The sequence below is a fragment of the Peromyscus maniculatus genome, chromosome 7 (assembly GCF_049852395.1).
Source record: "Peromyscus maniculatus bairdii isolate BWxNUB_F1_BW_parent chromosome 7, HU_Pman_BW_mat_3.1, whole genome shotgun sequence".
NCBI classification, from domain to species: Eukaryota; Metazoa; Chordata; class Mammalia; order Rodentia; family Cricetidae; genus Peromyscus; species Peromyscus maniculatus.
Genome location: NC_134858.1, coordinates 103833048 through 103849748, shown reverse-complemented (window position 1 = coordinate 103849748; position 16701 = coordinate 103833048). Strand labels below are relative to the sequence as shown.

At 42.8% G+C, this 16701-nt stretch overlaps 1 protein-coding gene across 1 annotated transcript in view; it reads left to right on the top strand.

Annotated features, from left to right (window-relative positions):
• Window positions 1–16701, top strand: part of Col6a5 (collagen type VI alpha 5 chain) — a 122786-nt gene that overhangs the window by 83478 nt on the left and 22607 nt on the right. Inside the window, exons 30-35 of the mRNA XM_042281552.2 lie at window positions 1062–1097; window positions 1212–1248; window positions 5448–5459; window positions 6067–6554; window positions 12901–12994; window positions 13506–14162. Of these exons, the coding sequence (XP_042137486.2) occupies window positions 1062–1097; window positions 1212–1248; window positions 5448–5459; window positions 6067–6554; window positions 12901–12994; window positions 13506–14162 (1324 nt within the window). The remainder of the gene's footprint in view (window positions 1–1061; window positions 1098–1211; window positions 1249–5447; window positions 5460–6066; window positions 6555–12900; window positions 12995–13505; window positions 14163–16701) is intronic.

Here is a 16701-nt window from a genome sequence, read left to right as displayed (position 1 = left end):
TTTTTTTTGTTTTGTTTTTTAAGACAGGGTTTCTTAGTATAGTTTTGGTGCCTGTCTTGGATCTTGTTCTGTAGACCAGGCTGGCCTCGAACTCACAGAGATCTGCCTGTCTTTGCCTCTTGAGTTCTGGGATTAAAAGTGTGTGCCACCACCACCTAGCTGTTCCTTAATTTTATAATATAATATATTTTATTACACACATTACATACATATATTCATAATATATATCATATACATACAATACACACACATACATATACTTAAATATAACTTCTTCAGTCTGTATAATGTTACTTGTATGCATGCTTTGGGGGCTGACTATTTAGCACTGGACAGCCAATTGGTGTTCTTTTTCCTGGGGAAAACCACCTTTCCCACTCCCAGCTTTCCTCAGTTGCTTATAGTTCTTTATGTCATATTGAGGCCTCGTGGACTTTACCCCATTCTCCTTGGCATTCCATTGGTTTCATCCTTGTTCAGGCATACTTGGGCAGTCATGTTAGTGAGACTTTATGGGCGTAGCTTCTGACATTACAAAGAGATTTAATCTCACAGTAAACACCCTCCCCAGCTATTTATATTCCTTTGTTCCTCAGTCTTGTGTCATTTATGAGCTTAGCATGTATGCTCCTCTTTTGTGTAAATCTCATTTGCGATGCAATTGCCTTTGGATCTTTTAGATATACTGAGGCTTATTGCCTTTTGCATTTTAAGCATCTTGATTTGTAAGATAATCTACCTCTGCATGCTCAATACATCTATCTCCTTTGTTCTACCCTGTGGAGAAAGTCTGCTGCCTATAATTAGGAAAAAAATAATTAGAAAAAGCCTCCTTTAGAAAAACTTCTTCTAAGGATAGCATCTTTAATACAAATAAAAAATAATATACACTCTTGATAGGAATGGAAAAAGCTCTCTGTAATTGACACACCAGGCTCCATAGTACTTAGACACATTCTGTTGTTTCTACTTCCAATAAAGGAGGAGATGTTTAATTTTTTAAAATTTTCTTACTAAAAACTATAGTTCACAAATCAATAACTTGCTCTTTCCCCCCTTAGGGTCCTAAAGGCACAGCAGGGCATCCCATATATTCCGTATGTATCTCTTTATTGATGAAAACAAACAAAACCAATACCAGTTCATTGGGAACTAAACAGGTGCCCCAGAAGGTCACTGCACTCACGTTTGTTCTCTCTTAACCTTTCTAGCCCTGTGATCTGATGCAGTTCCTGCGGAACCATAGTTGTGAGTATGTGGTCAAGAACATTTGTGGTTGGTGAGAACACTTGGGACTGAGTGTAGAGTGGGTGTGTGGAATCAGGCGGCTGAACTCTCTGGTGAGGAGCCTCTGTAATAGGATTGCCTTGGAACTGGAGGGACATCTCACATCCAAAGTGGAAGAAAAAGCATAAGAGCATGTGCTCATAAGGTGTTATGCATATAGGAAGAGGCGATATGCATATGGGAGATAAGACACTCCCAAAGGCTCATGAACTAGCTCCATTATTCATATGACAACTGTAAGCAAAATAATGGGAGGGGGCAGAGTACTCAAGGGATGGACCCTGGGGTGTAGATATAGTTGGTTAATTACTTAATGATTTAGATATTGGAGTCACTCATGTGTGGGTGAAATGATGATGCTTCCCACGACTGTGAAACTAGAGAGACGGAAGGTGAGGGATGGACTCGTGAAGGTGAGAATGAAGAAGGGTCAAGTTGCACAGAATGGAACCCTAAATCTTTTTTTTTTTTCTTTTTTTTTCCATCACAGGCAATTTATTTTGTTCTATTCATTCACAGTTAGTACAGAAAATACTTGGAAACATTTCCATATAATGTTTGACACAGAAATCATCAAATAGAAGTATACAATGTTGACAGGAGGCAGTACATTTATAATTTATAACCCCAAATGTATTTATAAATTAGAAATGGAAAGATCTACAAATGAAATTATGAAGGTTCACCAAAGTCATTTATTCTGTCAGTTTCTCATTCATTTTTATGTCTTTTTTTTTTTTTTTTTTTTTTTTTTTTTTTGGGTTTTTCGAGACAGGGTTTCTCTGTGTAGCTTTGCGCCTTTCATTTTTATGTCTTAATAATATTCTATTGTATGAATAAGCCACATTTTATTTCTCTCCAGTATTTGATAGCTATTTGAGTTGTTTTAACTTTTTTACTATTAGCAACACACTGCTGTAAACTTTCATGTACATGTTTCATAGGTGCACATTTTCAGTAGTTTGAGGATTTATTCCTAAGGGTAGAATTGTTGAGTAACAGAGTAACAGTGTTTTGCATTTTGACCAACCACCAAACTGTTTTGCCAAAGTGGCACACCATTTTACAATCTCACCAAATCCTTGTTTTTAAGGCTCTGATTTTTGTACAAAAGCATTCAATCATTCTGTCAGACCAAACCAGGAAAAGTAAGCTATAGTTCAGAGCTGTTCTATTCCATTTACTATGCAAAGCCATTCTTGGCATTTGCAACTCTCAGCCCTTTTGAGTATTCTTGCAGTGTTCACCTTTTCCTCCACCACTTTTTTTTCTTCTTTCTTTCTGGTTTATTTCTATCTATTACAAATGTATAAAAAATCCTCCATCAACGCTGCTGTTAGCAGCAGAACCTTGAGAAATATACCTTTGGTTTGCCTCAGAAAAGGAACACATATTGCACTGTAAAGTTTATAAAATTGGCGCAAAACATTGTGATAATGTTACAATACCAGTTTTAAGAGTTCAGTGACTAATGGGGAGCCGATGGGATACATGCAGAACTGTGAAAGCGATCTCACTTAGCCAGCTGTACACGTAGACTGTAAATCTACATCCAGATCATTTCTGAACTAAGACTATCATCTCAGTTTATCTGTTGAGGTCAACCAGGAAACCCTAGAATATACCTTGATTTTTGCAAAAAAACAAAATAGGGGGAGGGGTTTCTTCAGCATTTCAGTCCACGAGTAACAGTATCCTAACAGGCAAAGTGTTCTCTCACTGTCAACATAGAATGAACTGCTGCTGGAGGTCAACTTGGGTTTTAATTTGCAGGAACCCTAAATCTTTAAAAAGGGATTTGACAGAGAGGAAGAGCTGAGGTGTTGGGGAGGTGGTTCAATGGGGACAAGCACTTGTGTAAAAGCATGAGTTTGGGTCCCTAGCATCCACATACAATGTAACTAGGGGGCTGGAGAAATGGTTCAGAGGTTAAGAGCACTGGCTGCTCTTCCAGAGGTCCTGAGTTCAATTCCCGGCAACCACATGGTGGCTCACAACCACCTGTAATGAGATCTGGTGCCCTCTTCTGGCATGCAGGTATACATGCAGATAGAACACTGTTTACATAATAAAAAAATCTTAAAAAACAAACAAACAAACAAACAAAAAACCCTGTAACTAGGCACTTGGTTGTGTACATAGTGGGCACACCACAGCTGTGAACATCTGTAACTCCAGCACTGGGGGAGGATCAAGGAGGATCAAAGAGCTTGTTGCTGGTCACCAGCCTGTAAAAAAAAATGGTGAGCTCCAGGTTCAATAAGAGCCTTATTCCCCAAGCATAAGGTAGAGAGCAACTAAGGAAGACACTGGGTGTCTCCCCTGCCCACCCCTGGCTTCTGCACGTACATGGGTAAGTAGTGTACCTGCCCATATGCATCCACAAGGAGATCATGTGGAAAGGTTAGTGTGAAAGACCTTGAGAGCCAGAAGTCTCTTCGGCACAGGAGAGGAGGTGAAGAGGAGCTGTGATGGGTCAAGTGATTGATCAGTCTCTCTAGGCATTGCCAGCCTCCTCAGGGAGACCAAATGTCTTCCCAGGGAGACCCGGGGGAGGAGGAAGGGGAGTTCCTGGAGAGTTTGAGAATTGGAGGGAGAAGATTCCCCAGCATTGGCTGAAAGGAGTCAGCCTGTAATTAGCAGGAGAAAGAGGAGTGGGTTGCATTATCTGGTAGAGAGAGTGGGTTAGCACTGAGCTCCCACTTATAGACTGGAGATAGAAGTTGGGTGGCAGGCCTTCACGGCTTGGTATAAGGGACCACCAAGGCTATGCTGAGGTTGGACCCTGGTCTCACATCTGTAGATGCCACGTCCTACACCAGCTCTCTTTTACCCAGGGACTAGAGCCAAGGTCTTTTTGTTTGTTTGTTTTTTTGGTTTTGGTTTTTTCCGAGACAGGGTTTCTCTATAGCTTTGGAGCCTGTTCTGGAACTTACTCTGTAGACCAGGCTGGCTTGAACTCACAGAGATCCACCTGCCTCTGCCTCCTGAGTGCTGGGATTAAAGGCATGTGCCACCACTGCCCATCCAGACTAGGGCCAAATTCTAAACTGGTAGCTGGGACTCTCCCCTGAGAATAAAATTAATCTAGGAATATGGGGCGAGGGGATGATTGAGAATAGAATGGGAGGCTGCAAACGTTCAGTGCTGTGAGGGGAGCTATATAAGGAGAATTCTAGGAAAATAAATGCACCAAGCAAGGTGAAGTGATTTCTTCCCATGTCACCCCACTTTGTAGACTCAAACCTAGCCTGTCTCACAGGTCTAAAGTCAACACATGGAGAGATGTTTTCAGCCCTGGGATAAGGAAGAGGTTGTAGGTTACATGCGCTGTCTGATGGCTGTGGGCATCTCATTGACCACAGGACTAAGATAGACACTGGGTTTTGGTAGGATTGCCATGAGGGCTCGTGTGCCAGGGAAGCTGGTTTGTCACCAATGTTGATGAACTTAAAAAAAGGGAAGATTGGAATGATTCATTTGCTTCCCAGGAATGGAGTCAACTAAACATGGAAACTGTCAGGCCTGGGGTTTCTTCAAGTTTTCCCAGCACTTCCCTTGATGTGCCATAGATTTACAGTGAGACCAGATGCTGCCCTGCCCATAGAAGTCCTTGGGGAAACCTCTGGAAGTGAAAAATAGCTGCATTTTTAATCAGAGACAAAGTTTATTTGAAAACACCCGCCCCCATGGTTCTCCAAATAGAGGTTCCCAAGGCATTCATCAGGAAAGAAAATCAGATCCCATATTTTAGCCTTCTGCTGCTGAATGAGTCTCCAAAGGCTCTAAGATGAGAGACAAAGCAAATTGGATTTCAGCTATCTGGCCATTTAATCAGGGCCTCATCTAGTCGGCTTCTACGACAAGTCATAGGCCTTTCAACTTCAGCTAGAATTCTGCTGAAGTCGGCCAGCTCTGGCTCGCAGGGGAAATGGTCAGAAATGCTCCCAGATCAACACAGTTCTGTAGACAGCTCTCTAGTCTTTTAACTATGGCTCTCCGCAACTTAAAAATAGCCCCATTTTAAGTGAGGACCCAAATCTTCAGTTTGGTTGGGATTCTACTGTTTAATTTAAAAGTTTTAAGTCAAAAACATAATGGATTCATTTCTCTTTGTCTTTTTTTTTCCATTTTGTCTCTCCCCCCACTTTTCAAAACAGCCTGCTGGAAAGGTGAGTGTTCTGACCATACTATCCTTGATGAAATAGTTTTTGTATTTTGATAAGGATAATTTGAAGAAAGCCCTCTCCCCTGGGAGAAAAGAATTTTCACCTTCTATGCAGACATTTCTCTGCCGATGGTGACTCTTTCTACCTGTCAGTGTCATGGTTTTGACCCGAGTGTCAACAGTGACCATGGCGGCGCTCACACTATTGTTCTGTCTAGGGCCCATCACAGTTTTCTACTCATTATTTTAAAGCGTAGCTCCTGTCTTTCTGGGAGGCAGGACGTACTGGAGATTCAAGGAACAGGGCTCTAACTCACCTATACTGTCTCCATCAACTTTGGCTTCTTGGATGCGCTCAGTGTCCTGCCTCCCTCTGACCCACATCCACACCTATCATTTCACAAGTGCTACCCTGTATAAACCTTACCCTGCCTCAGGGTGGTCTTATTAGGACCTAAGCTGCAGTAAGGATGCCTGAGTCCTTAGATGCCTGGATGACAAGCCACTGCAGCCTGGGCTTTACCAACGGAACCAGTGTCACTATGTAAAGGGTGTGGGAATAGCTGGGACTTAGTGAAATCTCTTAATAGTTTTGCTTTTCTTCTTCATAGAAAAGTGTCCCGTGTATCCAACAGAGCTGGTATTTGCCCTGGACCAGTCCTCTGGTATCACAGAAAGGAGATTCAATGAAACAAGAGACATCATCACTTCCATTGTCAGGGACCTCAACATCAGGGAAAATAACTGTCCTGTAGGAGCGAGGGTTGCCGTGGTTTCCTATGACTCAGGTACCAGTTACCTCATCCGTAGGTCTGACTACCGGAGCAAGAAACATCTCCTTCAGCTCCTTTCCCAGATAAAATACCAAGTCCCCCAGAAGGCCAGGGACATTGGCAACGCAATGAGGTTTGTGGCCCGCAATGTTTTCAAGCGGACATCTTCGGGAACCAATGTCAGGAGAGTTGCAGTGTTCTTCAGCAATGGCCAGTCAGCCAGTAGAGGGGCCATCCTCACGGCCACCATGGAGTTCAGTGCCCTGGACATCAGCCTTGCAGTCTTTGCTTATAACGAAAGAGTTTTCCTTGATGATGCTTTTGGGGTAAGAACCTCCCTTGTTCATTTTAGAGGTGGTGACATTGGTAAGGTGGCGTGAGAGTGAGTGGCACGGAGTCAGGGTTGGGGAGGGGTCTCTTGGGCCCCCCTGCAGTCTTAATGAGTCAGTGGCAGTGACAGCCAGGTTGTTAGACCCTGCTAAGTGCTGGGTCCTGGAACCAGAGCTTCATGTCCATGCTCATGTACTCCCAAAGCACGGAAGTGAATGCATGTGCAATCTCCATGTTAAAAGCCAGAGAACAGAGGCCTGGAGCCTTCTTAGAGACAAATTCACTTCTACATGGCTACCAAGTGCCTATCAACTCAGGTCCATCTGAAATAAACGTGCATGGGTGGGCATTCTGCTGGCCCTCTGCTGGCTAGTTCCGCTAGGAGTAGCCACCTGCTCACTGCTGTCCCATCAGACGAGTTCTCACCTGTAATGGAAGACGCTCAGGGGAGCTCCGAGCTCCTGAAATGGTACAGGATATTTAATATATGTGAGTATTTTCCTCTAAAGATGTTCTTTCATTTTTGGACCCACTCATGTTAAAGGAATCAGTGTTCCTCTGTCTTCCTTTCTTATCCCAAACAAAACAACTTACACACACCCCACATTGCAGATCCTCTCCATTTCCTGTCCAGTGACTTGCAGTGTGTTGATTACTCAGGAAACACGCGTGTGTTAGCATCCTCAGAACTGACAAAGCACTGGACAGGAAGTGACTTGAGGGACAGAAGGTCGATTTTTGGCTTACAGTTTCATAAAGATGCAGTTTGTGTGGTAGGGAAGGCCTGGTGGGGAAGCATGGGGCAGCAGGTCACCATGGCATCTGCAGGGAGGAAGAGGAAAGATGACAGGAAATGGGGTACAGCCAGCAAACACCAAGGCCCGCCCCCAGGGACTCATTTCTTCCAGCAAGGCTCCACCTCCTAAAGGTTCAACACCCTTACAAAACAGCGCCATCATGTGGGGGCCATGTGTTCAAACATGGAGCCAGTGGAGAACATCCCACATTCAAACCACAAGAGGCTCCTGGAGCTGGGTGAAGCCATCTCATTGCTCAGGAGGCTATGGAGATCTCTTCATATGCATGCATTTCTATAATAAAAGATGAGAGGGAGTCATCTTGTTACACACACACACACACACACACACACACACACACACACACACACACACACACATACTTCTGGATACAGGCTCTTGTATAATATTAAAAGGACCAGCCTTAATAATATTCTTCCCAGGGGCCCAGAAGAGAAAACTATGAATGGCAAGAATTATTTTTAGAAAATGAACCTAAGTACACCAAACTCTTTGTCCATCTACTTTATTCCTCTGAGACAAAATCCTATCTACACAGCCTCAGTTCTGTCCTCTTGCCTAGCTCCTTTCTTGCCTGATTTCTCTCTACCTTTATCTGTGGTTCCCTCTAAGTTCTATCTTAATCCTCTCATCTTAATTCTGCCTCATCTAGGTCCTTCTTATGTCGTTCTTACCCAGCTAGTACTTCCCCATCTGGCTCTTCCTCATTTTCCATCTCGTCCACACTTTCTCTCTTGTCAAAATCCTCCTTATCCCTTTCAGTTCTCCATCTTCAAGTTCTCTACTCCTCTCTTCCTCTCCATCTCCTTATGTCTCTAAATCCTCTCAAGTCTCTGAGGTGTTCAGTTATAAACCCAAACCATAGCGATCCTCTGGCAGAGGTCATAAAGGCAGGTAAGAATTTTCCTCAGGCAGTGGCCGTCAGGCTTTCTTTTACAACCCAAATGAGTGCTAATGATCAGCTAGTCAAGAATGGAATTTATGTGCTCAATCTACATTTCTAGAAGTGGTTAGGTAAGAAGTTAGGAGTCTATTAGTAAGGCTGTAAGGAATGAGGGTCTCACCCTAAATTGCACAAGAAATAATGACCTGGGAGACAGGTGTTATTTCATTCGGCCTTGGATGCTTGATAGGTATTTTAGATAAATACCCTGTTAGAAGTTCTTGGAAGCACCCATAGCATTACAAGAAAATCACTATAGGAACAAGATTATATATATATATATATATATATATATATATATATATATATATATATGCTAAAATATCACCAAGACTTCTTAAGCCATGGCTTGACTTTTGGAGAAGTCCTTGACTTTCCCAAGTAGTAGCTTTTGTGATAGTAGCTGAATTCCATTATGTTTTCCTGCGGCTTGCAGCAATAGGAGCCACAAGAGTTGCTGATAAATCAGATCTTAGAAGTCAAGGTCTCCTGGCTCCTGGCTTCTCTTTTCAGGCTTTCCTGCCTTCCTAATTTTGCTCTCTGCAAGAAACATGTGACATCTCTGCTCCGAGAGCTACATCTAATTCTAGAATAGAAGAAATCTGAAGGATGGCAAATTCAATTTATAGTCTGATGGGTCCATGCCCAAACCCCATGGAGGCCTCAGCGTGGGAGCACTCTCAACTGCTCTCTACAGAGCACTAACCTAGTGATATTCCTTAGCACTCTGCTATTACCAGATAACCCTCTCACTTGCTAATTCTAGCCACATATCATCTTGAACCACGCTTCCTCCAGTCATTTCATATACACCCCTGCCTCTGTGCTCCTCTCCCAGGATTCCTTCTTCTTCTTCCTTAAGCCCTCTCTGCGCACTTTGCAACTTTGGAGTTTTATGCATGTTTAACATTTTTACCATTATGAAGGGCTGGAGAGATGGCTCAGCAGTTAAGAGCATGTAATGCTCTTGCAGAGAACCTGAGTCCACCCCACAGCACCTGTGTTAGGCAGCTCCCAACCACCTGTTACTCCAGCTCCAGGGTATCAGGTGTCTCTGGGTCCCACAGGCATCTGCACTCAGGTCCCCATACCCACACAGATACACACCCACACATATAATTAATGTAATAAAAATATTTTTTTACTAATATGATAAAGAATAGTCTGTTATTGTAACCAGTATTTCTGTGTGAAGATAAACACCTTTACATGATTTTGGGCATTTTCACTTTTCTGAGCCATCTCACCCTCCTCATTTTAAAATAGTTTCTTTTGACAAATCTGTTTGAAAATGGTGCCTCATCTTTCTTATCTCGGTGTTCTGCCTCAATTGGAAACCAAATTTGCAGCATCCCCCTGATGTTCCAGAAATTTATAAAAACGTTGCAAGTTTTAGATTGGATCTCTCGAAATCTGTTCTTCTCTATGGAGTTTCCTCCCATGCGTTGAACAGAACGAACAGTTATTAAGCACTGAGGCATTCCCCTAAAGCGTTACAGACTTATTCTTGCTGGAGACTCCCTGTCTACTATAGATCATTTGCACCCTTCTGTCAAATCCTTCTAATCAAGAGAGGAAAAATGTAATTTTCCTGGCCCAACTTCTCACTTTAGTTATGACCCTATTCCTTATCTCCCCATACAATGATTTCTCGGGGAAAATTGCCTGTTTGCTGTCCACAGCACCTCTTCTTGCTCTCTCTCTCTCTCTCTCTCTCTCTCTCTCTCTCTCTCTCTCTCTCTCTTCCTCCTTCCCCCTCTGCCTCCTCCTTCTGTTCCTCCCTCTCTCTCTCTTTCTCCCCCTCCCCATCTTGATATTTTGCTTAAGTTGAATTCATTGAGTCAAGAAATTACCTTGCTTCACCATCCTGGGGGCTGGGACCATGCACAGACCACCACCTGGCTCTTACATTCTTTACTGAACAAATCCTATTCCCATTTTCATTCCTACTACTGCCCCCAAAGTGCTCTTTTCAGTCAACAATGTTCTCAATATTTCTATCCTCAGGGGCTGGTTCCCACACTCAGCCCACATAATTTATTAGCAATGTTAAGAAAACTGTTGACCCTAGATTTTCTTGGAGACATTTGTCTCCACTGACACCTTACATGAACAAATGTCTACTTACCTCAGATAGGACACCAGGGACAAACCAAAGTAACAACTCACCCAGTCTAGTTCAGTGAACCAAGGAGTTGATTGGGCTTCCATATAGGTACATAGATGCGTGAGGGCTGCGGTGGTCTGAATTAAAAAAAAAAAAATCTACCCTAGGCTCAGAATTGGGATTCTTATTCCCCAGTTGGTGGCACTGTGTGAGGAAGCTGTGGAACCTTTAGGAAGTGTGGTCTTGCTGGAAGGAAGGAAACCTGTCAACCAGCTGGCTTTGAGAGCTTATACCCTCAGCCCTTGGCTGCTTTGCTCTGCCTCCTGTTGTGTTTAGGGTTGGGATGTGGCCTCTCAGCTTCTTGCTCCTGCTTGCAGCCATGTCTCCTCACCATTTTGGACTCTAAGCCTCTGGAACCACCAGCCAAAGCATCGTCTTCCTTTTATAAGTTGCTTTTTGTCATGGTATTTTATCACACCAACAAAATGTAACCAATGCAAGGGATTGGGCCCAGGAACATGGACAAGGGTTTACTTCCAGGTGCATGGGTGGAAGAATTACTTAAATGAGTGTGGGTGACACCCAAGCCACTGCATCACTAAGCAGTTTCCCCCAGGTGTGGATGAACCCTCCTCCATGACTGCGTAGGTGAGGTCCCTATCCAGTCAACGGTTCACTTCCTACATGGCTAGCACCTCTCACAACCATGTGCAGCTGGGGCAGAATTACACACAACCGGAGTAGGTAACGAGGGCAGAAGTGTCTGGAAGCTCTGGTGAGGGTCCTCACCTCCTTCCCTCCTTCCCTCCTTCCTTCCCTCCCTCCCTCCCTCCCTCCTTTCCTCCTCCTCCTCCTCCTATGAGAAAGGTCAACAGAGCCAACCTTGTAGAGAGTCGCTTGTGAGTAATCACAGCTGTTCTGACTAAGACGGTGATGAGTTACATCAAAGGTCAGCCTTCGCAGAATTTCATCTTCCTGGGTGTTCTCAGTGGCAACCTCCTCTCAGTTTCTCTTTCTCTCTCACTTTCTAGGTGGATTTCATTTAAAGGGTACCTAGCATTTTCCATCCTCATGACCCTACTCCATTTTAAAGGGAGATGACTACCTGTCAACATATTAGATAATATACTTATTTTGATGTTTATGACAGGTGTACCGCTAGAGCATAATGCAAAGGTGTTTTTTATCTGTTCTATTTATTTCACTATCCCTAACATCAAATCTGTACCTATAACATTGTTGGCATCCAATACATATTTGCTGAATCAAATCCATATTTTTTGGATTCATGAATAAATGAAGGCAGAGCATGTCTTCACTCCTGTGAATTTTCTTGGTTTACTGAGTGAGCATGTAGTCTTTAGATGTGGGACCAAAAATGGTCAACTGTTAAGTAAGGCCCAAATGTCCAAGTTCATAAGAAAGGAATAACATACAACTTTCATCCTAAGGCTGAAATGATTACAAGTATGTTCAGACACTCAGTACTTTACAGAAAGGCAGAGGGTATGGCTTTTCTGGTCCTTCTGTGATCTGAGGGAGGGGGAAAACAACCCTGAGCATTGCTGTGGGTTGAGGGGTAGCCTCATCACCATCTGGAAATGATACATTCCTTTCACTGTGATAACAGCATCTGCTTTGCAAGGACCATAAAAATAAATGTCCCCGAATTAGGTACTGAGTCAATGGATTAATGAATGAGTGTTGCGTATTGCGCATTTCAATGAACGGTAAAGCAAAACAGTAATCAAGAAACAGATGGGACAAGAATGAGAGCAGTCATCAGAGAGACGATGGAGATGGAGGAGTTACAAGAAGAAGCTTGAATAAACACACTGTCATCAGTCTATGGCCGTTTGAGATAAAGGCCCATGAGGCATCAGGAGGGTGAACCCTTTGATGGAGTCCAGTAGAAATGGTTCTGGTATCACCACCCAAAGTGACTGGTGGAAACCTACAAATAAAAAGTTTCTGAAGGGCCCAACTTTAGAAGCTGGTGGTATGCGCATCCCATCATGTGGCACACAGAAACATGTCAAAATTTGCCCAGCATTGCAGCCATGGAAACAAGAGATGTTAAGACTGAGGCTAGAGAGAGAGTTTGGCAGTTAAGAGAACGCTCCTCTCTTTCAGAGGACCTGTGTTTGATTTCCAGCATCCACATGATGACTCACAATCATTTGTTATTCCAATCTCAGGGGCCCCAATGCCCTCTTCTGGCCCCCAAGGGCATCAGACATGTGGGCATAACATCCAAACACATTAAAAAATATATCCTTATCATGAAATAGGGATGTTGATGGTGTGTGTGTGTGTGTGTGTGTGTGTGTGATACTGAATAAACCAAAGGATTATAATTCAAAGTGATAGTGATATCAGTCATTTTTCAAGCTTTTACTCATGATGAGCATATAATAATTTCCCAGTAAAGGCTTCAAGTGCACAAACAGCATTTGCTTCGTTTTTCAATGCAGTTTGATGACACTGGGACATTTCAAGTGATTCCGGTTCCTCCGGTTGGGAATTATGAGCCTCTGGAAAGGCTTCGGCGCTGCACACTTTGCTATGGTAAGACCTCTGCGAAGGTTGACTGTGCAGGAGGCTTAATGCCTTCCCAGAGAGTTATTGGACTGGGCTTTTGTGGGAGATTTCTATTTAGAATAGTAGGCTCTATTTTCAATTTTTAGAAAATGCACTATGTCAGAATTCCAATCTCTAATTAATTTCTAGAGTTTCTGTAGAATGTGAAAACTGGTTTTGAAAATTACCTGGTTGGGGCAATCTTTCCTAGGACAGTGTTGTAGTTTGTGTTAAGAACCTCTAAACTACTAAAATACTTTCTTCGTGAGTTTGGACATAATTGTGGACTTCAGAGGCACATGCCACCTAAATCTGTTTTCGCCATAGACACCCTGATGTTAATTGCTAGTTGCCACAACATTACTGAGACACTGACCACTTTCTGTTAATTTAAATGATGTGAAATAGAAGTAGTATTGATATGGTCATTAATTCTTAGAAGCTCTCAGTGTCTTATGCTAACACTGATCCCATGATGTATTTCTCTGTGTGTTCTCAGACAAGTGTTTTCCAAATACTTGTGCAGAAGAGACTTCCTTTCCTGAAAATTCATACATGGATGTAGCATTCCTCTTAGACAATTCCCATAATATAGCCAATGACGACTTCCAAGCCATGAAAGCTTTGGTGAGCTCAGCGATCGATGGCTTCCACATCACTTCAAACCCTTCAACCTCGGGCCCTGGTGACAGAATTGCTTTGCTGAGCTATTCTCCCTCAGAGAGTTCCAGAAAGAAGAGCAGGGTGAAGACAGAGTTTGAGTTTACAACCTACGACCACCAATCCATCATGAAGGACTACATCCACACTTCCCTCCAACAACTAAATGGAGATGCCACCATTGGTCTTGGCCTACAGTGGGCCATGGAGGGTCTCTTCCCAGGAACCCCCAATCCAAGAAAACACAAGGTTATCATTGTGATTTCAGCTGGAGAGAATCATGAGGAGAAGGAATTTGTGAAGACTGTGGCTTTGAGGGCCAAATGTCAAGGCTATGTCATATTTGTGGTTTCTCTGGGCTCCACACAAACAGATGAGATGGAACAATTAGCCAGCTACCCACATGATCACCATCTGATACAGCTTGGGAGAATGCACAAGCCAGATCTGAATTATATTGTAAAGTTTCTGAAGCCATTTGTATACTTTGTCAGACGTAAGTCATTATTTGGTTACTTTCTTTTTGGAATAGTTTTTGGTAGTAATACTGATAACCTAAGATGAATATCATGAAATCTATAATGAATCCAAATATATAAATTAGGTAGTGATTGGGGGCAAAGGCGGGACATATCCTGAATGTATCCTGCTTATGCCTTGGGTGTAAGATGGTGAGAGCTTGTTGGTAGAACATCTCTTGCCAAAACCTGTGTAGTAGAAATCACAGAGTGACTGGTGGTCTTCTGAGCTGTATTTGTTTAGCCTGAAAAAGTTCTAACAGCTCTTAGAAAGTATGGATTGAGCATTTAAATGAGTTTATTTTCTAATCTTGGCACATCATGGAGAGCTGTGTGAGAATGTGATGACCCAGTCATGTCCCATAGGAATCCTACAGACCTGGAGGCAGCTTCCTGTTCAGCAGGGTTAGGGTGGAGTCTGAGACTGTCCCTCATAGGCACCTGAGTGATGCCCGTGTCCTGAGTCACAGATCACAATTTAAGCAACATGGCTACAGTCCTGTGTGCTACAATATGTTACCCTTTGGATATGGGCCAGCCCATAAACTGACCTGTGAGTGCTAAGTTAAAAAATTGAGAGTAAAAACTATAAAGCTTTTAAAGGAACTTGACGATGATTGCTGGAGCATACAAGTGCATGATCAGTGGACTCTGTGTCATCAGAAATGACAGAGAGCAACAGTGTCAACCAGCCAAAGTTTAGAAATTGCACCTCTTCCCTACCACAAATGGTGTAAGCAAATACTTCCCTGGAGGAACCCCCCCCCCCCTCAGATATTTCGCCTTCAGGAGATAGTTGGAAATATCCCAAACAGTTTTCTTATCTGATTCTTATAATTTTCAAGTGCTATTAATGTCAAGTAGGTAAAAGCTAGAGATTCTCTTACCATTCTACAATTCACAGGATGGACATCCAGTCCTCCCCCCACAAAAACAAAAAACAAAAAACAAAAAACAAAACCCAGCTCTCAAATACCAAGAAGTTATGTTGATGAAACCTTTGTGTTAGTCTGCCTCATACTGAATTAGCTTATAAAGAAAATAAGTTGTTTTTTTTTTTTAAATCGTCTTTGTGATTTACTGTCCAGAGTCAGGCAGCCTGGTTCTTTGTGCCTTTGGCACACCATGGCTGGGGTGTGGGAAAGAATAAATTTGCTTCTGTAAGAAACTAGGAAGCAAGACAGAGAAGAAGGGAAGGGTCCTGAGGCACTTTCATGGGTACACTTCAATGACCTAGGGACCTCCCATTAGGCCTACCTCCTAAAGTATAGGATATCTCCCAATAACTCTGCCCTAGACACCAAGTCTTAACCTCATGGACTTCTGAGGAACATTTATCCAAACCATAGCAAACTGTCTTCTGGACGATTCCACAAATGGAACTGAGGCTGTTCTTTCTGGGACTCTGTCAGGTTTACAGCGAGGTTGCAAACTCTGTTTCCCTAGTGTTGAGGGGATGTCCCACAGCAGGAATAGTATCCTCAGGGTATACTCTCCACTGTAAGGAGGCCTCTGCCTGTTTTCTATGACTCATATTCAACTGTTGAACACATTACCCATCTGTAGTCAGAAGTTTCTCTGGTCTTGCTTGGCCCTGCGGTTGGGATGAATCTCTCCCACCCTGGCATCCTGCAGCCACTTGGTCCCAAATAAACACACAGAAGCTTATATTCCATAGACCAAATGAACTGTATGGTCTACAGAAAGCCTCTTGCTAGCTAGCTCTTATATCTTAAATTAACCCATTTCTATTAATTTATGTTTTGCCACATGTTCCATGGCTTACCGGTCTGTTGGCATGTTGCTTCTCCTTAGGTAGTGGCTGGTGTCTCTCCTGCCTCTGCCTTTCTTTTCCTATCTCTCTCCTTTCCCACCTGCCTCTAAGCTGCCTTGCCATAGGCCAAAAAAACTTTATTCATTAGCCAATGGGAGCAACACATATTCACAGCATACAGAAAGACATCCCCCAGAATTTCCTCTTTTCTATATAATCAAAAAGGAAGGTTTTAACTTTAGTTTTTAAAATTACATGTAATAGAATAGTTATCAAGCAAGAATTACAGTTACAATATCTAGTCTATTTGTAGTTTGCAAAATTAAAGAAAATATTCTATCATCTATCCTATATTTGTAAGTCTAAAGTTTCATATCTAATTTATCTTTTATCATAACCAAGAAAAATTATAACTATCTAGTCTTCAACTACATCAAAGACCTCAGAAGGATATAATATTACCTAAGTAAATAAGAAGGTCATTGTAAGCAACTTCCAAAAATCTAGAATGACAGAGACACCAGGCTGCCTGGACAGTCACCCAAAGTTCCTCTGCAACATTGGGGCATCCATCTTCAGCCAATAGGTCTAGAGTTTTTTAGTTGCTTCTCCCTGTGTCCTGTAGAATGTCTGGCGGTCTCCTCTGCAAAGCAGGAACTTGAAGAACCACTTTGCCCCATTTTGGCAAATTCAGTGGTTATTTTCCTATGGGTCCTGCATGTCCAGTTTATACAACATACTAT